At 51.9% G+C, this 24,564-nt stretch overlaps 1 protein-coding gene across 1 annotated transcript in view; it reads right to left on the reverse strand.

Annotated features, from left to right (window-relative positions):
- The window catches only part of TXNDC16 (thioredoxin domain containing 16), a 41,334-nt gene extending 17,219 nt beyond the window's left edge, over positions 1-24,115 (reverse strand). Inside the window, exons 1-13 of the mRNA XM_082317278.1 lie at positions 24,026-24,115; positions 18,763-18,966; positions 16,809-16,891; positions 15,639-15,712; positions 14,325-14,399; positions 13,883-14,004; positions 13,279-13,369; positions 10,858-11,014; positions 9,352-9,518; positions 8,164-8,224; positions 6,644-6,785; positions 5,705-5,851; positions 5,109-5,168 (exon numbers count right to left, since the gene is read on the reverse strand). Coding sequence (XP_082173404.1) covers positions 5,109-5,168; positions 5,705-5,851; positions 6,644-6,785; positions 8,164-8,224; positions 9,352-9,518; positions 10,858-11,014; positions 13,279-13,369; positions 13,883-14,004; positions 14,325-14,399; positions 15,639-15,712; positions 16,809-16,891; positions 18,763-18,931 — 1,348 coding nt within the window. The 5' untranslated portion in view covers positions 18,932-18,966; positions 24,026-24,115. The remainder of the gene's footprint in view (positions 1-5,108; positions 5,169-5,704; positions 5,852-6,643; positions 6,786-8,163; positions 8,225-9,351; positions 9,519-10,857; positions 11,015-13,278; positions 13,370-13,882; positions 14,005-14,324; positions 14,400-15,638; positions 15,713-16,808; positions 16,892-18,762; positions 18,967-24,025) is intronic.
- Positions 24,116-24,564: the final 449 nt, after the last annotated feature.

The following is a 24,564-nucleotide window of genomic DNA, read 5'->3' on the forward strand; positions in this document are numbered from 1 at the left end:
TCCTGACAGCATTTGCAAGACATGGGAGGAAAGCAATGCTCTTCTGTCCCGGTGAGACCTCTATGGAGCCCAGCAAGTCAGGCTGGAAAATGTGTTTTTGGAAAGGCTTAAGCAGATGAGAGAGAATCTGGAGAAGTTTGGAAGACATCTCTCCTGTGGAAAACCCCAAAGAACCGTGTTTCTTTTCATTGGAAATTGCCTGGAAGAAAGAAACAATAAAATCTAACAACATGTAAAGTCTGCTCGGGAGGTGACAGTGAGATCACTCTCTGTTGCCAGCTGGGCAAGGACAAGCAACAACCCATTCCCAGGCCAGGAGGTTTGACCAAATATTAAAACAAGCTACTGAGAACCAAGCACAGCTGAGTCTTTTTGGCAGCGAAGCTGTGGAAAGCTTTTAATCAGAGGTTAGAAATGTGCCTGCCAGGGATGGGCAAGGCATCTCCACAGGCAAGGGTGAAGGCAGAGGTGACCTTAGCATGTGTTCCTATCCCCTATCCCTACGTCCTTGGCATCCCACTGGACCATTTTCTGCAACCCTCACTTTAGGTTCTGCTTTGCAGCTCACATGAGGAGTTTGCTGCTGTTCTGCCTTGCGTCAAACTCATGTGCAGAAAAAGCAAGCGGCAGCACGGAGCTAAGGGTCTGCAATTCCACTTAGCCGGCCAGGAGTTGTCAAAACACTTCATGAGAGCAGAAATGGTTTGTGTCATTCTCCAGGCTCTGAAATAACATCTCAGATTAAAAGCCTGTCCCTGGATTTATTTCACACCTCTGATCCAGTATAGCTGGTTCTCATCATCTGTTACCACATCATCTTGTGTCTTGCCCAACTCCGAAAAATAATGACATGGAAATAGGGCTTTGATGTCTTGTTAAAATCGAGTTGCATGGCTGTTCTAAGGTCCCTCAAATATGAGTTTTAGTATTTGGATACTACTGCCTTGGGGGATTACGTACCAAAAGTGCTCCAAAGGAGCCCCATCTGGCCTGAGGGACACCTTGTACAGGATGATCACTCTCCCATCCCAATCTGCACCAGATCGTTAATTACCGAACCAGCAGCAGTTTCAGGAGTTGAGTAACTCACCAAAACTGTTCAGCCCTGTGGCCACTGCTGAGCTACTGGATGGGAAAAAAGGTGAAAGAGGAACACAAGATCCTACTGTTCCATGATTTTAGGTGCTACTAAAACCAGCAATGGCAAGAACCTCTGTCCTAGGAGTCTTATACAACCAGGACGAGACAAATCATCAGTGCTATAGGGAACAAGAAAAATCAAGAATCCCTTAAACTTCTAATCCTTTGGAGGGCAGGACTGGCATTAGAAACAGCTCACTTGAAGAGCTGGTCCAAAGGCTACAACATGAAAGAGAAGTAAATTATGTATGAAGTGCTGCACTTCAAGAGGAAGAATCCAATACGAAATGGGAAACGACTACCCGGAGAGCATCGCACAACGGACTCCTAAATCCTTACTTCAGATCTAGGTTCCATGAATATACATTGCTAAATCACACCCGTGATTTTCATGCCTTTGAACTTCAGACCCTTGTCTTTGGAAGTCATTGGTCAGAAGACTCCACAAGCATAGAAGAGGGAAGCAGAACGGTTTTTCATCACAGTATATTGCTCTTCTTAGATACTGGTTTCCTCTCTTCTTTGCAAAAAAGGGCGATGACACACCTAAGAAACGCTCAGCACTGTCTCACCTTCACACCCTCTTCTGTCCCAGGGGTGCTGCTTCCATAAATCCACATCTTGCAAAAGAAAACAAGAGCTGCAGCGGTTAGCCCCGGCGGCAGTGAGAACAGCACGCTTGTGCTGCAAGAGCAGAAAATGTGCTCAGTTCAGCAAGACAGAGATGCTTCTCTTTCTCTCTTGCTAGATTGGATCTCTCAACAAAGGGAAAACACTTGAGGGGCTACAAACTTAATTTTGTGATGATCTGCTGAACATCTGTTACCGGATGATTCACAGGGTCATTCCAGTCCCCAGCCTCCTCCATTCCCTTGCGCTTGATCTCATAGGGCCTATTCTCAGTGCCATTTTGCACAAAGAATTGGCATCAAAAGCGGGACCTCGTTCTGCAACTCAAAATGTGCCTCTAGAGAGGGTGATTCATGCCTCAGACAGCTGGTCTTGGCTTCGCAGCCCTTTGGAAGAAAGCTCCAGCCCAGAAAGCAGACAGGAATACCAGCGCTTCTGGTATTCCAGAGCTGAGAGATTGCCCCAAAGCCATACCCCATGTTTTATTCTCAGTCCTGCGTAGCTCAAGATCTTCTTCCTGATCCAGACTTTTGTCCCTTGCACCGCTGTATTTTCGCTCATCCTGGCCATAACGGGGACCTCCATCCTTTTAGGTCTTCCAGCTCCCCTGGTAGCCTGCCCGTGACTGAGGCTCCCTCAGCAGCAGAGATGGAAGAATCTCCAGATCCACTAACGCAGCCGTTCTCCGTCCTCTCCGAGACGGCAGCAGGGAAAGCAGACTGGAGTCATTCCACAGGTCACATCTGGCCTGGGAGTCTTTGGTGGGACTTCACTGATCACAGAGGAAAGGCCCTGACCCAAATCAGTTCCTAATCTCTGTTGAGAATTTCCCTGTGGCTGCTTCCATGTACGGAGATTGTTATCAAATGATTCAGAAAACACATGGTGAAAGCCTGGCTGCGCAGAATCAGCCAAGGTTTGGCCACTGGCTCAGGAAGAGGCAGGGTTTCATCCCCTGACTCTCCCACGTTGCTCCTCTAGCTTGTCTGACTGCTGGGGAGTCTAAAAGAAACCCCAAACCATCAACAACCATAACATCTCTAACAAAAACAACCCTCCCCGAGCTTTCCTGTTTATTCCTGGGATTTCAGTCCAGATCAAAGCTGCTGGTGACTTTCCCTTCATGCAAACTATGAATGCAGAACCACTTTCATCCAAACCACAGCACTGTCCACCGCGTTCCCAGGAGGGTTTCTTGTAAGCAACTCCCACTGCATCTGCTTCCCAGAAAGCTGGCTGGGTCCTCTGTAGACTCTAGACGTGTCCCCACTGCTGAGAGCTCAGCCTCAATCCTGCTTGCACTCTGCAGGACACAGTGCCCAGTCCCAGGAAAAGTGCCATCACTAGGAGAAATGAGTCTTGACGAAGAAGAAAAACCAAGAGAAGGCACCAGCCACCTCCAGGGGTGCCAGAACAGCTCTCGCCCAGATCCACGCGACTTCCCCACTGTGCTGCAATGGGTTGGGGATGAAGCCCCTTGAGTGTCCCCTGCAGCCAGGGGAAGAAAGAAGCATCTCTGGAAGAGATTCAGCCCACGTAGGAATGATGGATGTGCGGAAGAACCCATCTCTCTCCACTAACCGTAGAGAGGGATGGGGCTGAATGAAGCTGAACTGGGGCTTACACTGCTCAGGAACTGCTCAGGCCCTCTGAAGGATCACTCCCTCTTGCCTCTACTACCAGACTACTCGATGCGTGCTGTCTTTAAGTGTTGCTGATTCTTCACCGTCACATGTTATTTATGGAGTTCTGTGGCCGCCGGCAAGACTTCCCATGTAATTAAGCCAGTCTCCAGGCCCTGAAGGCACCATCATTGAATTCTTCCTCTGACACCGTCCTGCCCCGGTGGATCTGGGCCTGCCCACACCTGTCTGTCACGCTTTCCACCAAAGCCAGGGCCAATTTCTGCTCCTTTCCAAATCAAGTACTTCCAAGGACAGGAGATCTGATGTGCCACCCAGCACGCTGATTTGCTGTGCAGCATGTAGTGCATCTCCTTGGTCTGGGCAGGACTGAGGGGCACAAACAGGACCCTGTTTCTGTGATGCAGGCTACAGTGCCTGCTGTTTGTCCCTCCTCGCTCCAAAGCCCACCCTGTGTCACCCACTGCCGCTGGTGCTCTGCCCTGGCCCTCCCCATGCTCTTGGGCATTCATCACGCAGTCACTGTGCCCACCAACATCACCATCATCATCATCATCATCCATCACGCAGTCACTGTGCCCACCAACATCACCATCATCATCATCATCATCCATCACGCAGTCACTGTGCCCACCATCACCATCATCATCACCATCATCCATCACGCAGTCACTGTGCCCACCAACATCACCATCATCATCATCTTCATCATCTTCATCTTCATCACCATCATCCATTACGCAGTCACTGTGCCCACCAACATCACCATCATCATCATCATCATCCATCACGCAGTCACTGTGCCCACCATCACCATCATCATCACCACCATCATCCATCACGCAGTCACTGTGCCCACCAACATCACCATCATCATCATCTTCATCATCTTCATCTTCATCACCATCATCCATTACGCAGTCACTGTGCCCACCAACATCACCATCATCATCATCATCTTCATCTTCATCTTCATCGCCATCATCCATCACGCAGTCACTGTGCCCACCAACATCACCATCTTCATCGCCATCATCCATCACGCTGTCACTGTGCCCACCAACATCACCATCTTCATCGCCATCATCCATCACGCTGTCACTGTGCCCACCAACATCACCATCTTCATCGCCATCATCCATCACGCTGTCACTGTGCCCACCAACATCACCATCTTCATCGCCATCATCCATCACGCTGTCACTGTGCCCACCAACATCACCATCTTCATCGCCATCATCCATCACGCTGTCACTGTGCCCACCAACATCACCATCTTCATCACCATCATCCATCACGCTGTCACTGTGCCCACCAACATCACCATCTTCATCACCATCATCCATCACGCTGTCACTGTGCCCACCAACATCACCATCTCAGCTGCACGGCAGTTTGGGCAGCTGGTGTGTACCAGTTTACACCCACAACATAAGGTGACAGCAGAAGGCTGCATGCCCAGTCCCATGACTTTATAGAGGCACAAATGGACCGCAAAGATCCCTAAATAAGAAACAAAGGACTCTTCCTAAGCAACCTGATGTGGGTATGCCTTCCTTAAGAGTTTGAGGGGAAAAAATGAGTATATTCTGGGTGAGGGAGTGAGGTACCATCAATATCCTCCCAGTCTTCTAGTTCCTACTGCCAGGGCAGATGCATGCCAGCTGTAAACCACTCAGACCTGTGGCACCTTACCTTTCAGGTGATCGGCCACCTCGGTATAAGACCGCAGCATTGCCAGGGACACTGCCTCCCCTGAAACACAGGAGAGACACAGCCCTGAGGAACATACAGGTGCCAGACCAGCCCCACCTTGCTCTCTGACAATGTCACGTTACGATTCTCTGCATCCTAAGGTGTTTCAAGCTCTGAAAGACTTGAAAGAAATAAGGAAAATGGGACTTTATGCTTCTGCGGAGCAGACAGCAACCAGGTTGTCTAGGCTGTCCCATGAGCCCCTGAGACCACAATTTCCCCTCTTGTCCTATATTCGGTCCCTGTAAAATGAAGGTTAAAAAATGAAGGTTAAATGAAAAAAATGAAGGTTAAAATGAAGGTTAAAAACCTATGAACATTGATATCTTCTATACTGAGAGATACTGTCTTCACACAGTATCAATCACTGAGAAGAACTGATTTGATCTCATTGCTAACGGTGGGTGGAGACCCATGGGGCAGGATGCGGCACTTAGGTATTGTTTAAACTTGCCTACAGGATCACCATATTACGGAAAGCGTGGTGAGAAGGGCAAGCTTAGGGAAGGGACAGCCGGGCCACATTTCATACTCACAGCTGGCATAAAACAGCACCACTGTCCGGGCAGTCTCCGAGAGGGCAGAGTGGAAGGTTTCCTCTGTCAGGACGAGGATCTGCTCCAGGGGCAGCTCTCGCTTCCTGTCCCTGGAAACCGCTTCCACCACCTGATCGTCCTGAATATCTGCAAGGGATCCACAGCCGTGCATGAACACAGGTACGCAGACAGGGCAGGGGGAACCGCAGCCCCCGTGCCACCCCATCTGCATGTTTTTGTCAGCCAGCGCCTCCCAGCAGAGACACGGTGACCGTCAGTGGGGGTAAGTAACTGCCTCGCATGGGGGATGGAGGCACAGCCACACATACAAACTCACTGAAATGCACTTATGCCATCTCCCACCAGTTGTGCCCTCGGATTTGAACACTATTCTTTAAGCACGTTGGCTCCTCTAGGATCCTGCACCAGTTTTTTTGGAAAACGAACCCCATTTTGTACGGAAAACAAATGCGTTTTCAAGGAAGCACTGCAAGGGCCAGTCTTTTCTCCCTGGGGAAGGTAAGTCTGGAACAGCTCTCAGAAAAACATGTCTCAAACCGTTCCAAAGGGCCTGATAATTCTGAGACGCTTCATCTGACGCTTGAAGAGACAGCGTTGGGTGCACTTTAAACTCTCGTGCCTCCGAAGCTGGATGCAATCAAGCAGAAGCATCCCTCTCCCTCCGCCACTGTTCCTCTAACAGCTGCTGCTTTTCTTCCCTGGTGTTTCCCCTAAAAATTATGCCTGTCTGTCACAAAACTCCAGTGGCCTGCGGAGAATAAAAGAGCCACTTTGTACAACCGTGATGTGACTGGGATGGTTTGCCTTGGATTTGCAAAAGCGTTCTCTAATGCTTTCACATACGCTTGCTGTCTCTAGCAGATGCTGATTGCATGTCCTGTCTGATGACAATCAGCTTTTCGCTGTTTAGTTGCACACCTTGATTGTTATTCTCTTTTTCATCCTCATCTTCCTCATTCTCCTCCTCATCCTCCTGGATTTGTTTGACTTTGTTCTTGTCTTCCACCAGGGTTATAACTTCATCAGTGTCTTCCAAGACCAGGTATTTGATTGGCACTCCCTAAAGAAAACAGAATAAATCAGTGGGAGCAAAACATCATCCTCTGCCTATTCTGTCTGCAAACCGAACTCAAGGCTGATGGGGCACCATCACCCAACTCCTTATTTTTGGGCTATGTCAACAGATTCCTAAAGCTGCCAAACAGGGGAGCTTCTGCGACGCGTTTCTTTGACACAATTTCACCTGCGCTTGGTTTTTTCTCACTCCAGACCGGCTTTTCCTTGCCAGGAAGAAATTGTGGCTCTGTGGGATCCTGCGGTGAAAGTGAACACCCGCTCCACCTCCCAGCATCTTAACACAGATCCACCACTGTGAGAAAAAGCCCCGTGGCCCAACAGTGAAGGAGAGTGGGGATGTATGGGGTCTACTCGGCTGTCCCCGCTCTGGAGGGGTGAGACTGGGTCAGAGCAGGCCATCACAGCCTGGGAAACCAGCACAAAAAGTCCTTTATCTCATGGAGCTCAAAGAAGAAGAGAGGTCCCAAGCGTACATGGGCTGCCAACCCATGGAAAGAAAAGAGCAAACTGTATTTCTCAGAAATGAGACCTTGTCAGCTTAAAACCAGTTCTGGCACTGTCTCAGTGAGAGGCACTTCAGAGAAAATGAATTTTATAATGAACTGAGAGAAATGACAAACCGCTGGCACCTCCCATTGGCTCTAAGAGGAGAAACACAACATGCACATCTCTCACCAGGGCAGGGGAAGCCCTCAGGGGACGCTCAGCTTCAGGTCTGATCCTGTATCTCCGCAATCACCAGTGTGACAGTTCAGGTAATCTGGGGCAATGTGTGCTCCCTGGCATCTGTCAGCTCTGAATTCCGTCTTGCCTCACAAGCTGGGTCAGGTCCCTCCAGAATTTAGCTCATCTTGATCAACCTCATTTAACTTACACCCTGCCCTTTTCCCAGATCGCTGCCAGAGGCATTTGGTTACATCAGTTCAGCACAGACGTTTGGTTGTTTGCTCTTAGTTTGCTCTTAGTTTCACACTCATCTCCTCTCCCATCTTTTGAACGCCTTTCCTAAGGGGCCAAGGGCCTTTAGAAGTCCAGATCTCTGGGGAATTTGCACCTGGACTACTACCTTAGGTAGTTCACAACCTTGCGTTGCCTTAAGGTGTAATGGAGATGCCACCTTACGTTTTGAACCCAAAATAAACACTTTCTTTTGTCTCCTGTAAGCAGGCACAATTGCTCTGCAGTGCCAAACTCATGCAGTTCCAAATACACGCGTGCATCTAGAGAAAGACACTTCCCCTTGAGCTTCTGGGAAGGCTGTCAAATAATAACGGAGGAGAGCAACACCCCAACACCTCTCAAGAGTACCATGCCTGGGTAGGGAAATAAGAGTTGTACAATGAAGAAATCCAGCATCTAACCTCATCTGGTGTCTTGAGAGCGACGTTTGAGCGGAGCAGAATGTTCAAATCCACGAGGTCCCTTCCAAAACACAAAGTGAACATTAGATGGTGTGGCACGCAAGGTCACTCCCTCCATTCAGCCTGCCTGGCTGGCAAGCCCACCTCTCTCAGCGGCACCACGTCCCCATGGCGTCATGCTTAAGTGCCCCAGAGAACTTGCAGGAACGCAGAATCAGCATCAGTGGTGGAGAAATAGGCTCCAAGTGACCTTCTGGTGGGACTGACACCACGTGTGCTGCCTAACATGCCTATTTCGCAAGGGGCTTGGATTCCCTTTCTGTGATTTGGGTCTTTGCCCACGCACTGGTAGCCATATCCCAGTGCAGCTGATCTGCTGATGGACTGCAGCTCATGGGTAAATACAGCCAAAAATGCCTCCATGCAGGGAGGTGCCACGGTGGCGGAAAGCTGGAAGAAGAGAGCCCACACCCATCCTTCCTCCACCTCCTCCCATTTTCATGGCTGCCAGCAGACGCCCCCAAAGGCCGTGCAACCATGCCTGCAGGGCTGCGCACCTCCTTCGGCAAAACACCATGGAAGCATTTGCAGAAACAAGCCAGTCTGGTGTCCGCAGGCTACGCCTGAGCCCATGGAGCAGAGATAAACACCCCGTGGTCAACTGCAGAGGAAGCCAATAGATGCCCACAGCGTGGCTGCCCTATGGCCAGCCCCAAGCGTGTCTCCTCTCCTGCTGGGGAACAAGCGTGCTGGTCTAACTCGGAGACCCCTCACTGACTGAGGAGGTACCACTTACTGAGCAGAGACCCCTGCCACGTCCCAGCACCCAGCACCCATAGTCCACCTCCTTTACTGCATCTCCTTCTGCCCTTAATTCGAGAGCAAAATACATGCCTTCCATCTGTGTGAGGTTTCCTTTCCAAAATCTCTCTTAGTCTGACTGTTTTTCCACTTCTAAGTCAGCAAGAGACTCAAACATTTCTATGCTTTCAGCCAGTCTGAAACCAACCTAATCTGATTCTGGACAAATCCTTAAATGTGACATTCTCTCGCAGGATATAACCTAGTTTTACTGCCTCTCATACCAATCCGAATAAGCCCACTGACTATCGTCCTGGTGGTGGGGTAACCGAGCTCAGAAACACCACAAAAAGCAAGGAGAACCCCAAAACACCTGAGAGCAAATACCTGGACAAAAGGGCAACTCCTGCTTTCCCCAAGAGCTGCCAGGCCACAAACTCTGCTGTCCTCCTGTCAGCCTCGTAGGTCTCTTTCTGGCTGAGGATGAACACAAGCGGTAGCCCAAGCTGTAAGTGAACGGTGGAAACCTTCTCTGGGTCCTCGGCAACCTCTGTCTGGAGAAGAGACATGGATATACTGCAGTGCATCTCCATGCTGTTGAAGGTGTCTCAGCTCTTCTCCTGCACAGCCCAAGCCACCATGTGTTCCCCAGCCACAGAAATAAGGATACCCTCAAGAAAAAGCATCCAACCCTGATTCTAAAACATCCATCGAAACAGAACCCACACAACCCCAGTTAAACTGTTCCAACCTGTCATGACCCTCTCTGTTAAAAACCTGGGCCTTATTACGCATGTTCTTTGTGACTTAGCAACTCCAGATGTCAAATCCCCATTAATTTGTATTTACCTGGCATCCATTCCCCAGAGCAGTTTGAAAATCTCGGCTGCAACATGCAAGAGCCGGCATCCTCTCCCTTCCTGCCTTGGACATGCTGCTTCATGACAGCACGGAGCTGCTTAATGAAGTGCCTTCCCTCCATGCGCCTAACCCAGGAGGCTGGCTGAAGGAGGCACGTCCCAGCTCATCTACCCATCCTTTCAGCTGGGCAGAGATGTCACCAGTGGGAACTGGAGGCCTGCTGAAGTTCACTGCCCGCTGGGAAGAGGAGATAGGAGGGAGCCTCCTGCCCCTTGTACTCCCCAAGGTAGGACTGACAGATATCAAACTCCCCAGAGTGCTGAGCCTCCTGTGGGGAGCCTAGAAGAGCAGCTAAGGACGTTGGGTTTGTCTAGTTTGGAGAAAAGGAGGCTGAGGGGGGCAACCTCATGGCTCTCTACAGCTTCCTGAGGAGGGGACGTGGAGAGGGAGGTGCTGATCCCTTCTCCCTGGTATCCAGGGGAGGTTTAGACTGGACATTAGGAAGCATTTCTTTACCGAGAGGGTGGTCAAACACTGGAACAGGCTTCCTAGAGAGGTGGTCGATGCCCCAAGCCTGCCAGGGTTTAAGAAGCACTTGGACAATGCTTTAACTTTTGGTCAGCCCTGAAGTGGTCAGGCAGTTGGGATAGATGATCCTTGTAGGCCCCTTCCAGCTGAACTATTCTGTTCTGTTCTGTTCTATTCTATTCTAGATGTCCAAGTGAAGTCCAAGGGGCACCTCCACCCCGTTCCCACTCATGGTGCTTACAGACAACTAGAGGAGCATACATTGGTGCCAGGGCTCCCTGGAAAGGTCTGAGCAAGCTGAGCAGTGCAGCAGTGTCACTCCTGTCCAGTCCCACGCTTCTTCCTTGCTTGGACTCAACCTGGGAGCTTTGTCATTAACTTCATGGGGAAGGGATAGATTCTCACGCTCAGCCTTGCCCTTCACTCACACCTCCCTCATCCTCACATCCACCCCAGCTGCCCTCAAGCTGCACAGCCCAAGTGGCTCTTCTTCCCCAGTCATACCACCAGAGGAGCCCCCATGAGCTTAAGGTGCCTGTGGATGTTGAGCATCGTCAGGGGCTGCCCCATGGCTGTCCTCCTGCAGGGCTGCGCCAAGTCCGTGGCCCGCTGGCAGTGGCAGAACAACAGCCGAGCAGACGACGCATCAGACTCATCATTGCTGTGAGAGAGAAAACAAAAACCGTGCTGAGCTAAGCATCCACCGCCGGGTTGAAAATGCCCTGACAGAATGACCATGTTTGCTGACGTGTTTTACAGGGCAGATGATCCTCAAGTTCAGCGTTTGGCAGGCTTGTGGGACCTCTTCAAGAGCCTTACTAGTGATAGGTACAATTGTGTCCAAGCGCTTTTCAGAATTGTGCTGAACATCTGATAAAAACTCTGGCTTACCGGGTGTAAATGACCTCAATCCCAGAATATTTAGCTCAAGTAGGACACAAATTAAGCTTTTCTCAGTGGGACCAGCCATGCCACTGCAGTGGAGACCCTGGCTGGAGGAAGACAGCTGAAGTAAAGCCTTCCTCATGTCTTTTACCTCACTGATGACATCTTACAGACTGTATAAGGAAAATTCCACCTTTTGAACAGCATTGGTTTTGGCTGCACCAAAGGAAGCAGTGAGATTGAGTTGCCTGGGTGGTTCCCTGGTTACTGGTTCCCGCTCTGATACCATCACTGGTGTTAGCCTGTAGGTCAGCTTTGGGAGGTCACATTTCTTTTCTTATGCACCCTTTCCCCACCTCTAAAATAGGGATCACCTTCTTTGTAAAGAGTTTTAAGATGTCTCTATGGAAGAGCAGGGTGTAGTATTAAGATCTCAAAGCCTGCCACCCTGGTTGGCTGAAAGCTATTCATAGAATCATAGAATTGTTTAGGTTAGAAAAGACCTTGAAGATCATCAAGTCCAGACGTTAACCCAGCACTGCCAAGCCCACCACTAAACCATGTCCCTAAGCACCACATCTCCCCGGCTTTTAAATCCCCCCAGGGATGGGGACTCAGCCCCTGCCCTGGGCAGCCTGGGCCAGGGCCTGACAGCCCTTTGGGGGAAGAAGTTTTTCCCAATACCCAACCCAAACCTGCCCTGGCGCAGCTTGAGGCCGTTCCCTCTCGTCCCATCGCTTGTTCCTGGGGAGCAGAGACCGACCCCCCCGGCTCCAGCCTCCTTTCAGGCCGTTGCAGAGAGCGATGAGGGCTCCCCTCAGCCTCCTCTTCTCCAGGCTGAGCCCCCCCAGCTCCCCCAGCCGCCCCTCCCCAGCCTTGTGCTCCAGCCCCTGCCCCAGCCTCGCTGCCCTGCTCTGGCCACGCTCCAGCCCCTCCATGGCCTTCGTGGGGTGCGGGGCCCAGCGCTGAATGTTGGTGAAGCTACCACCATTTCATCAGCTAAGGAGATGGCCTGTTGGTGTCCTCTCTCCTTTAAGCAGAATGAAGCCAACTCCTGTCCAAGCGACAACCGTGCCATCTAGTGGCAACCACAAAATGCTACCCCTGATCATGATCCTGCAAGGATGGGATGGCACCTCGGGGAAGGACTTGGTGCCTGCCCTGGTGTCACCTATGAAAGCGGGCAAGTCGTTGTATAAACGCTTTGCTGAAGATGCAACACGCTGTGTGATATTCCCACCTTTCTCCCTCTCAGTTTCCTGACTGCAGCAGGTCACATCAGCAGCAAGTCGCGTTGGAGGATCTTGCCCTTCTAATTCAGCTCCTCCTGGCGCGGGAAGGGGACGGCCTGAGCTGGCCAGCTCCAGGGAAGCCATCGGGTGGGAAAGCCCAAATGCGACACTCCGGGGAGCAGTGTCTCTGAACTGCAGAACTCACTGCTGCCAGAAGTTGTGGAGATGAAAAGTAAAAACGTGTTTAAAAAATTCTGGTGGCTGTGAACACCACGATACAGGTTCAGCTCCCATTTCTAAGAGTCCTGAAACCTCTGACCGCCAGAAGATGGGAGGCTGTGGGCAACACACATCCATTCCCTTGTAGCCCTTGGTAAGCACCTACGGCCACTGCAGAGATAAGATATGGAGCTGGGTGAGCTTTGCTCTGACCCATTTTACCAGTTCTTACCCTTCTCAGCTGGCCAGGCTCGCTCAGCAAAGCACAACGCTGAGTGTTTTAAGACTGTAACATCAGCTATATCAGCCCCCATGGCTAAGGTTTGACCAGTCAGCTATAGAAAGGAGACAGTGGGTTCTTCCACTATAAAATCCCATTCGATGAACCATCACAAACGGCATGGCTACTTCAAGTCCAGGAACACAAGCAGCAACTGGTTTTGGAAGAGCAAAACAGATCTGACTGTCCACCCTTGGCAGAAGATCTTAATACCAGCCCAGATTTGACCTGGGAATCTCAGAAACGAAGAGTAGAGCAAAAAGTACGGGGGAGCGGCTCTACCTGGTGTGTGTGTGTGTTTGGACATACCCAGTGTCTTTCAACAGCGTTGCCTCAGTTGTCAGAACAAACTGGTGGACAGTCCCATAGACAAAAGCTGCCTCCATCACAGCTCTGTGCTCTGGAAAGAAAAAGGCAAGACCAACTCATTTCAGCTCCCTCCAGATCTCTCTCTTCATCTTTCCCAGTTGTAAACGTCAAAGCTTAGGCTTTCAGAAACTCTCAGTCAAAAGTCACAGCTGCCTGAAGACACAGGTAACTGAGTAACTGGAGCTGAACCCAGTTGCTGGTCCCCAGCAAACACACAGGCGGTGTAAGCAAACCCATGCCACTGCATAACCAGAGATCTGCCAATGGGTCTATTTATTTATTAAGACGGCAACCGCTGGCTTGCTTTCCCTCTCAAGTCCATCTCTGAAAGTTTGTGTGCTCCCAGCAAAACTTTTTCTGGTGCAACTGATCCCTTTGGAAACACAGCAAGACAAAGAGAGGTGGAGAACTTGTGTCTAGGTGGCCCTTTCAGGTTGCCTTGATCCTCCACTGGCAGGATTTTGGGTCAGAAACCCAGCTCCCTTCCACCTTAGTAAAAAAGGTGCTGGGAGGAGAGCAAAGATGAAAAGCTGAGTGTTAATACCTGCTGTCCCAGTAGCTGGTACGTAGGCAAAGACCATGTTTGACCTCCCTTTCAATGTGTTTTCAATGTTCTGAAGGTCTGCCAGTGTTTCAACGTATTTAACTTCATTGAAGAGCAGGGCACTGAGGAGTCAGAAAAAACTCATTAGCAACTGCTTTCTTTCAAGAGTAAATTTGCAGCCACATAACTGTGATGGGAAAAACAAGGTAAAATTCCAGCTTCTTGCTGGCAGCTTGAAGATTCACAGCCAAATACAACTGCCCAGATGTGTGTTGGACATGGATTTAACAGGGTCACACCATACCAAAGAGAGAAGCAGCCTTCTGTTTGGCTGAGATCAGGCTCTGGAATATGTGGGGTCTGTATTTATGCAAAACTTGATATCAACAAGTGAGAATGGAAAGTAAATGATTTCACGGAGATGAATCCGGTTTGTACTTACAACAAAACGTTAGCAACAATGGAGTTCACGTCAAACAAGGCATCGGTGGGGAACTCTCTGATCAGCATGTTACCTCTGGGGAGGGAAGACAGAGCATCACCAAAGAAACTATGAAAGATTAGCTACACGTACTAAATTAATTTTCACTCTGCTGAATACTTCCAGATATCTGCTGGCGGGTATGGCTGGAAAGAAAACGTCAGGATTGAATTTGGGGATTTTGTAGGATCAGGTGCCCAGGCAATGCTGTTTTAGCGAAGCCACCTCTGTCACTGCCATTTCACCCAGCTGCTGCGGACTGTTGCTGAGAAGCCTAGCACAGACTGACAAGGTCTTTGTATACCAAGCATCACCGTGCGGACCCTCACAACCAGAGGAAATGTTTCTGTGGGTCATGTACAACCGTCGATAAGGACGGAGCTGATACATGGAGAAGCTTCCAGCTCTCCCATGGACAGACCAAGAGCTAAACCTTCTCATCCAGGGCAGATGAGCTAACCACACCAACAGGGAGAGCACCAAAGAGCGTTTCTTTCTAGGACTAGATCCAAAACCAAAATTGAGTGTAACTCTAGGGGACCTGGTGGTGGGAGGCTGCAGGGACCGAAGAACCCTGATTTCTCTCACGGTTTCGTGTAGCAGCACAGCCCTCTGCTGCTCAGAGGAGCATGGGGTGGGATGGGAGGTTGTAGACTGAGGACAAAGCATCTACTTCACGTGTGTTCGACCTTTTGGGGGTACTTTTTGCTAAACTCTGTCTGTCACTGCTGTCCTCGTGGCTCCTCTCTCCCTCTGCAGACATCTCTCTGATCGCTGACAGCATTTCCTCCAAATATTTGCACTGGAAAGCAATCACAGTGTACTGTATTTTGGAAAAGCATCCTGCTTTATCCATTAATTGCACAATAGCCAAACTGAGCTTAAACCCGAATAGCTGCACAGTTACTTCATAACTTTATATAAATCAAACTACGCAGTAAGTTGTAGAACGGTATGCTCATCACACACGGCCGCTTTGAGGCCCTGCAGAGAACCTGCCTCCCAGGGACCCAGTGCAGCCCGAGGAAATCTCTTCAGGAGGTTTAAGGACAGCACACAACAGCAAAATAGAAAATTAACTTGTTATTTAGAGATGGCTTACATGTGCGTTTTTAAAGGTTTATATGTCCCTCATCGAGGAAAGATTTCCCTGCCATACTGGTCATCTTGTAAATAACTCCTGGATGCTGAGCTTTCCGGGCAGAAAAAGGTCTCAGTGTTGAAATGGAGAAATGGAGCGTTGAAATTTTCCGGTGCCCAGAAAATCCCTCTTACCTGAACAGGTAGGCTTTCCTTAATGCATTTTCTTTTCCACAGTATCTTGAGATATCCTCTTTGGGACAATTAACCTAGACATTGAAAGCATGTAATTAGACATTCAGCTCCACATATGACTACAAACATACAGCACCACAGCTTTCTTCCATTCAAGGGGGTAAATACAGCCTTTCCGAACCTGCTGGGAGAGAAAAGACAATAAAATGGAGTCCAGAGCTGGGGACTGGAGTTTGTACTTCAGCTCTCCAGCTCAGCCTGCCTTGAATTGGGTCAGATGGGATCAAGAGATCTTATGATCCACCCAGCATATTCAAAGTGACAGATCAATGCTTGCTTATTAAATTCAGCCTGTATCTGGAGGAAATTAAATACATACACACACATATATAAGCACTTCTTACCATCTAATTACACTTGCCTGAATTTGTAACTCCCTCACCTAAATCTGGGTAAAGTTTCAGCTAAAAACCCCTTTATATGAAATATTTATTGGGCTAAATTGAAAAGAAGTGAGCTGACCCCATCCGTCATTCTTGGCGGTTTGAGCTGGCAGGAGGGAGCCGTGGAGGGAGTCGGGCAAGTCCCACCGCCTGAGCGAGAGGAGCGGGCTGATGCCCTCCTGTGCAGCACCCTGGGGATCGCACCCTTCCTCGTGCCATGCCCGTGGGTGCACAGCAATGAGCGGGCAACGCCACACACCCCACGCAGGAGGTGCTTAGATCAGCCAGCCAAGCCTGGTACATGGAGTTTCCCATGAAAAAGACCTATCTGTGGGAAAAATGTGAGTAGCTGAATGTTCCCTCAACCCATGAATGCAAATCAAAGCACGCAGGTTCGTTTACTGAGACCGAGCTGGGAGGCCAGGAGCAGCTCAGGGCTGCTCCTGCCTGACCCTCAGCACTGCCAGTCCCCTGCTTCGCTCTCCGTGTTTGGAGGCACAACATTGAACCTTTCTGGGACACAGGAACCTGTCCGTGTCCCACCGGCAGAAGGTGTGACACAACCCACAAGCAGTAGATGGGATAAAATGGGATGCCCTGGTCTGCCAAGACCTGCTTTCTCGTGGGGTCCCACTGCTGTCAGTCCCCAGGGTGGGTTAAGAGAAGCTCTGTCCACATGCAAGAAGACCTGCAGAAATAGCCTGTCCCGCTCCTTATCCCCATGTACCTTCACCACCGAAACGCCATAGTCCTGGAGGGCCTCGGCCGAGTGCTCAATCTGCTCCAAGAAGGGCTGGGCACCGGGAGAAACTGAAATACAAAAAAACCCACCCTGGTTTCCATCCCTGCCCCTTACAGATGAGGCAGATGAGAGTACTGTCAGGGCAAGCTCTGTCTGTGCTCTGGCATGGTAAGAGCATGCTAAGGTCCCCAGGCAAACATCCCCGGGACATGCGAGCAGACCTGAGCAGGGCAAAGAGGGAGCCGTGGTGTGCTGCTGGCAGAGGGGCTGGGAGCTGGCTGGGGAAGGCAGAGGAATGGGACTGGTTTTGTCAGATGGGTGCTGCTGGGCTGGGCTGCAGGTCCTCAGAGTCAAGAGCATCCTCCTGCTGCACACCGAGCCAGTGCTTGATACCGTATGGTCTTGCTTTTACTCTGAGTAAGGTATTTACTGAAACAAAAGTAACTATGGGCAAAAATAAGTAAATTTGCAGATGACACCAAGTTGGGCGGGAGTGTTGATCTGCTGGAGGGCAGGGAGGCCCTGCAGAGGGACCTGGCCAGGCTGGGTCGATGGGCCCAGGCCAACTGCATGAGGTTCAACCAGGCTCAATGCCGGGTCCTGCACTTGGGGCACAACAACCCCAGGCACCGCTGCAGGCGTGGGGAGGAGCGGCTGGGAGCTGCCCGGCGGGAAAGGGCCTGGGGGTGTTGGCTGACAGCTGCCTGACCATGAGCCAGCAGTGTGCCCAGGTGGCCAAGAGGGCCAATGGCATCCTGGCTTGTATCAGGCACGGTGTGGCCAGCAGGAGCGGGGAGGTGATGGTGCCCCTGCGCTGGGCACTGGTGAGGCCGCCCCTCGAATGCTGTGCTCAGCGCTGGGCCCCGCACCCCAAGGCGGCCATGGAGGGGCTGGAGCGTGGCCAGAGCAGGGCAGCGAGGCTGGGGCAGGGGCTGGAGCACAAGGCTGGGGAGGAGCGGCTGGGGGAGCTGGGGGGGCTCAGCCTGGAGAAGAGGAGGCTGAGGGGAGCCCTCATCGCTCTCTGCAACGGCCTGAAAGGAGGCTGGAGCCGGGGGGGTCGGTCTCTGCTCCCCAGGAACAAGCGATGGGACGAGAGGGAACGGCCTCAAGCTGCGCCAGGGCAGGTTTGGGTTGGGTATTGGGAAAAACTTCTTCCCCCAAAGGGCTGTCAGGCCCTGGCCCAGGCTGCTCAGGGCAGTGGTTGTGTCTCCATCCCTAGAGGTATTTAAACAACGGATAGATGTGGTGCTCGAGGACATGGTTTAGTGATGGACTTGGCAGTGCTGGGTTAACAGTTGGACTCGATGATCTTAAGGGTCTTTTCCAACCTTAACGATTCTATGATTCTATGATTCTATGATAACAACACAAATGCCCAGAGACTCCCCGCCTTCCTTTCTAACACAGCCAGCCTCTCAGTGCTGACATGGAAGCTGTGTTGGCATCTCAGCCCATGCCAATGTCTCTGGGAAACCATACCTGGGGGTCACAAAGGAGCAAACAAGAAAGGCAAGGCCAAGGATCTCCCTGTCATTCCTGACAGCCCTTAGTCCCCTTGTATGCAAGGGATCCCCCTTTCCCTGGGAGGTACCATGGGAGAGAAACCCAGCCCCTTTGAGGGGACAACTCCTTAGGAGGCTGGGTTTCTCTTCCATGGCATGTCCAGAAAATAATACAGAACATTAATGAAGAGGTTTGAAGGAGTGCGGCTGGGGACACAGCCAGGAAAGATCCCACCCCAGGAGGTCTCTGCCTGTCAGGAGCACTTGGAGCTGCGCAAACACAGATTTGCCAGCTGAGCTCAAGCAGCCCTTCAAAATCCCTTTGGGTTTAAAAATCTCAAGAATCGCCTCTTCATTGGCCCACTTTCACACACACCCTCACACAAGCCTTCACTGAAAACCCAGGCTGATGTAAATGCATACGGTTAAATACATACCGTTATGGCTGAAATAAGCCAGGGATGCTCTGCCGGCTTGCAGGCTACTGAAATACTCCTGGGGGCTCAGCTCCTGCAGCAGCCTCGTGCTTCCCCGCGTCGGGATGGAAGAAGCACAGAAGAGCAGAAGAGAGAAGGAAAAAACCCATCTGGCCTTTTGGGCTGGCATGGCTGTTATCGGCTACAGGCACGGGAGAGTCACAGCTGGGGAAAAAAATCAAAAACATACACATATATACACAAACCTATATACGAGCGTCTTCTGTTTAGGTAGGTGCAGCGTGACTGTAATTTCCAGATGTGACACAAACATCTCGAGGACGTCATGAATTAGTCACTAGAACAGGAGGTGATTCAGCCAACTGTAAAGATGATAGCAAAGGCTATTCCCTTTCCCTGAGCGGTATCTGCAAGTGCACGGCCCCTCCACGCTTTCAGTTTAGGGCTGGTTTTCTTCCCTATTTTTTTTTTCTTTTGAGTCAAACAGAAATTACGCATGCAGGCAGAAAACAGTGGCCCTATCATACAAAAAAACCCACCCAAAGTGTCTCAATTCTTGTTAAAAAGCTTTGAGGATGCCACTAGCCTTATATGTGCCACTGAAAGAGGTGTTCGCAAAGGGACGGGCCATATTGCCCGCTTCAGACCGTGCCAAATGATGCGGGGAGGTTCAAGAGCCCTCCTCTGGTGCCTGCACCATCTCTCTGTCGTTCGAGGTCTCAGCTACGCCAAACGGGAGAGGGGTTTGTGCCAACTCCTCGGGCTTGTCATGCCTTGCTCGGTCCAGCCTCCCGGTACTCTGACCTTGGTGGCACGGGAGCAAAGCCGTGACCCGCGCTGGGCTGCAGGGCAGTCCCGGCAGCCTCCCTTCCACGCCAGGTTCTCTATGCGGAGCTGGTTAGGAAAGGAGCCAAGGAAATTTGTGAGATGCTTCAGAGAACAGGGCAAAGACCAAGCGTGCAAGTCTGCTGCCAGGGTTCACCAGCAGCCCTGCCCAGGCTGCCCGGCCGCAGCTGATTAACTCTTCTTGCTCAGATTAAGAGGCTCAGGAGAGCTTCATGTGGACAACCACCACAGGATGAGAAAACACCTTCTTCCCACTTCATTCCGCTGTTTAATACCAGGTTCCTTCGCAGCTTGCCCTTCAGGTGTTGGTCTTTGTGGCTGAGTGTGCTGGAGCATCCCTGGTCAACGATGAGCCAAAGCTGGAACCGAAGCAGCGTAGAAGCTGTTTGCTTTGCATCGTGAGCTGCAGCTGTTTGCGTTAACAAAGGCCCCTGTGTCCATGGATTGTCATTCCCTCCAAGCCCCTGTCAGATGCTGTCTGCTTGCTATTGCTGCTCTGTGACGAACCCAAACTCAAACACCCAAAAACAAGGAGGCAAAGTCCTCCTGCCTTGCTCCACGGGCAGGGAGTTAGGGAAAGCCAGGCACGCTCAGCCTTCACAGCCTCCCTCTCACGTCGGTGAGGTGTTTGCATCAGGCCTGAACGGCACAAAGGAACGAAGACAGAGCTGAGAAAGGCATGAATTTTTTTCTTTTCATCGGAAAATCTCTAGCTTTGGGAAGTGCCAGGCATTTCTGGTCCTTTGCCCTCCCATCTGTTCCTCTGGCTTACAGAGGGGACAGAGATCGGGGGCGGGGGGGAGATGTTTATTAAATGACAAACTTGGCTACAGCAGGATGGAAAAATAACTTCAATCCTGGCATGTGGGAACCAGCCCAGGTCAAATGGGAGAGCTTACTGTCAAGGAGGCAAGAGGAGCAGCTTCCAATGACTCAAAGACTTGACGGCATTATACCTGGAGGAGGGTGCCAGCAGTTTAAAACACAACTCCAGCCTCTACCCGGCCCTGATCTCTCTTCATGTCTCCTCTGGCTCTTGCCTTCACCTTCTGCCCTCTCCGCATCCCTGTGTGACTGGTGCTCTTCTCCTTGCACCCCTCCCAAAGCCAGCCCTGTCTGCCCCACCACGACCCCCCGCTCCTCCCCATGCCCCCTCGCTCTGCCCCACCACCCTCGGCCCCGCTCCTCCCCGTGCTTTTCTCACCCTTTACACAAAAACGCGTGCTCATCCCTTCCCTACCCATGTCCTCTCCCCTCCTCACCGCCCCGTCCTGCCCAGCAGCTTCCCTCTGTGCCCCATCAACCCAAACTTGAATATTCAGCTTTTAGGTCGTTTCCTCCGCCACCTCTTTTCCATCAACGGAAAATTAACACCATAGGGTTGGAAACAGCCAGAACCCCGTACTGCAGCCACTTGCAGGATTAGCAGAGACGTGTGAAAATACCAGGGATGTGCGAACCAGCTGGGAAACCCTTAAGCCCACGGGCCATGGGGCAGCCCAGCACAGCATAGATGGTATGCAAGACCTGGTTCATGTTTTTACTGTCATACCTCCAAGACAGAGCCAAGCAAGGTGGTTAAGGCCACTGTAGATGACCTAAAATGAAATCAAATACACCAGAGACACCCAGCACAAACTCTTGGATTGGCATAAATTGCTTGTGCCACCTCAGTTTTGCTTGGGAATGCCGCAGCGGTCACCACGGGCTGGGATCCCTGCATCACGTCCGTGAGCCCAGCTGCCTTCCCTGACGCCTGTATTTATTACTGAGGAAGCTGCAGCACATTTCATTCAAAGGAGGGTGATGTGGGGTGGCTTTTAAGATACACAAGGCAAGGAAGAACCACTGTCCTGGACTGCACAGCCAGCCGGGTACCATCTCCATCATCCATGGGCCTCCCTGAACCCAGGAGAAACACCACCAACCTGGGCTTCAATGCCAGTGATGTAGAACCGCCCGCATCCCTCAGCAGGGTATTTTCCTCCTGGTGATCAATTACCTTCTTACAAAAAACCTACACTTTATGTCTGGTCCAAATATGTTAGACTGCTGCGTCCCCTTTGTTTTATCTCATATGGATACCTTCCTGCCTGCAGAGCCCTCAGTTAGCAAGTTTTAACTCCCTAGGTAGATGCTCCTAAACCAGGAGCATTTAGGATGCTCCTAAATGGAGTCACTTCAGCCTCTCCTGTGATGATCGACACAGATCAGGCCTTTTGTTGCAGCAGGTCATTCACCCCGCACCCAGCTGGTACGTTTATTTGGCAGCCGTGCTCGCCCGCCTTTGATGACCTTCCAGCAGCCGTTAACCAGCGTGCTGCCCTCCCAAATTTGCTGGCAGAGGGGACACATAAACAGCCCCCAAATCCATGTGCGGCTGACTCAACCCCTTAGCTACAGCAAGCTAAACAGGCTGAAGCGCTCCCCCGGCACGGCTGGATGCCCCAGCCCAGATATGCCTGCTGCTGAAAAATGCAAGGGAGAGCATAACGCTGATGGCTCTTCTTGCACTTTGGACTGTGCACACAGGTTTCCTTTAGCGGATCCAGAAAAACTCCCTGAAAAGCTCTCTGTTCCAGCCTTCTGCTCTGCGGATCCACGTGAATCCCTCCAGCCACACGTCACTGCCCGACCAGCAAGCCCTTCCCAAATGCATCCAGCTTGCTTGCGGCCAGCTTCTCCGAAGATGGAAGCTGTCCCAACAGCTGTATTGTCCGCAAATTCCTTTTCTCCTGAAGAGATGATAAACTGGCTCTTGAGGACCAAAGAAAGCATCCCTGGGATCCCACCGAAGCATATCTGGGTGACGCTGACTCTCCGGTGACAACCCGCTACGTGAAACCGTCCCCCTGTGGCCACTTCACCGCCTGGGGGGGCCAGGTTTGTCCTGCGGGTTTTTAATTCATCAGAAGACCACGCCACTCCAAGCCACGCGCCTGACAACTGTTGACACATACCGCTGACAACTGCTGAAATACTGCTTATGGCAAGCAATATTTAAGTTGTCTTTTTCTCCCGGGTGAGGTTATGTGGTAATTTTATGGAATCCTACGGCTGCCCGGCAATAACCTCACTTCCTTACCAAATATTGCATTGTTTTGCGTATTTTTTCACTGCACGCTCCCCTTCCCTGCTCACCTTTGAAAAAGCGGCCAGCACCAGCTTTCTCCTAAGCAGCAGACGAGCCAGGTTACTTATCACTACCCAGTTTTGCTGGAACAGAGCTCAACCCAGCTGCTTTCAAATGTTCCAAAAGCAAGTTCTTCGACCTGGCTGATTTGAACAAGGCCAAGAAGCTGCAGTTCCCCAGCGTTTGGAGCTGGGATGGCGCTGAGATTGTTCTCCATCGCTTCGGGATGGGCCTGCAATCATCGGTCCGAAATACCTGCTGGCATTGCCCACCCGTCCCTTCTCCCCAGCAGCCTGCGGAGGAGGCAGAGCTTGCAAGCTGCAACCGTGAGGCCCCTCCAGCCGTGTGCCTCCATCGTGTGCTGCCATGGCCGTGACCCTACAGCTGCGGGAAGCTGTTTCCACCCACGCTGGACACCCCGACGAGTCTCCCAGCCAGGCTGCAATGCCAGGACCCCCAGCAGATTCATGCACTGCTTCCAGCCAGAAACCAGAGCCTCACTGCAGAGGTATTTATCTTGCATTTATCCACAAACGCTGTTTCAAGCCGGAGCGTTGCCAGGCCTTTTGTGCACAGGCAGGCGCACTTTTCAACCGGCAGTGTTTTAAGGACGTTGCAGATTGCTGCGTAATCAGCCCGTGGTGCAAATCCGCGCCGGGGCGGCTCACGAAACCAGAGGCACATCTGGCACACCATGCCGAATGATAACGGAGCTCCGCTCCGCGCCGTCGCCTCTCCGCCAGCCTGACCCCCTGCACCAGACGTGCCTGATTTTCAGGGCAAATGCGAGATACGGGCCTGCAGTCAGGGGACGAGGGTGCCTACGGGGGCGGCTGCGGCGAGCTGCGGGAGCAGCACCCTGCAGCGCAGGGATCCTTCTCGAGGATCATCAGCAGAGGTGGGAAACACATCGACATCAAAGCGCATCCCAGCCCAGCGCCCAGCTTTGCCTTGCTGGTTTTTTTGCAGTGATGCTCCCACCACTTCCCGGAGAGTTTCACTTTCATTTTCACTTCCAGGTCCCACTTCCCAGCACCCAGTAGCCCTGCTGGGCCTCGCTTGCTAGCCAAGGCTGCAGGAGGGACACGCTGCAGCCTTTCCCTCTGCGTGCACTGGGAGAGGAGCGCTTCGATGCCTGTGCACCCATCACCCACTGCTGCTGCACCGCTGCCCCCATTTATCTGTTCCTAGGGACCAGCCCCCCGAAGTCCCTGGAAAGCCGCTGGCACTGTGCTGATGGACATTGCTGAGCCGCCTCCAAGGTGGCTTAGGGATGTCACCTACCTGGGTGTCCTGAGCTGAAGTCCTTGTCCCTCCACCACGGCTGCTAGCAAAGCATCGCGCATCCAGGTCTCCCCTTGGCCCCAGCAGTCCTCCGAGGCCGGTGGCCCAGCTGCACAGCTGGAGAATTTGCAAGACGGCCTCGTCCTATGCACTGGCAATGGGATGCCAAAAATAAAGCTGGCGGCTCTGTGCCAGCCCAGCCCTTCCAGCGGTGGGATCTCTTGGTGGCAGGGGTCTCCCCTACGATCCCTGAGCTCTCCCTACAGCCATAGGGATCGCTGCCCATATAGAAGAGTCAACACCGGAGACCCAACCTGCACCTACCGCAGCGGGGTCTCCTCCCGCACACCCCCGCAGGCTGCTGGGGGTGCTCAGATCCCCCCCGACAGCTCCAGGGACCCCTCTAGGAGACCCCCCTGCTTCCTGCAGGCACCCCGCACCTGCCCCCGCAGCGACAGCGCTGCTCGGGCCGACCCCACGAGGCGGAGGCTCTCTGCTGGGGGGGACCCCCGGAGCTGCCCCCAGACGCTCGGGGCTCC

This window comes from Platalea leucorodia, assembly GCF_965183815.1.
Source record: "Platalea leucorodia genome assembly, chromosome: 7".
In the NCBI taxonomy this organism is placed as follows: domain Eukaryota; kingdom Metazoa; phylum Chordata; class Aves; order Pelecaniformes; family Threskiornithidae; genus Platalea; species Platalea leucorodia.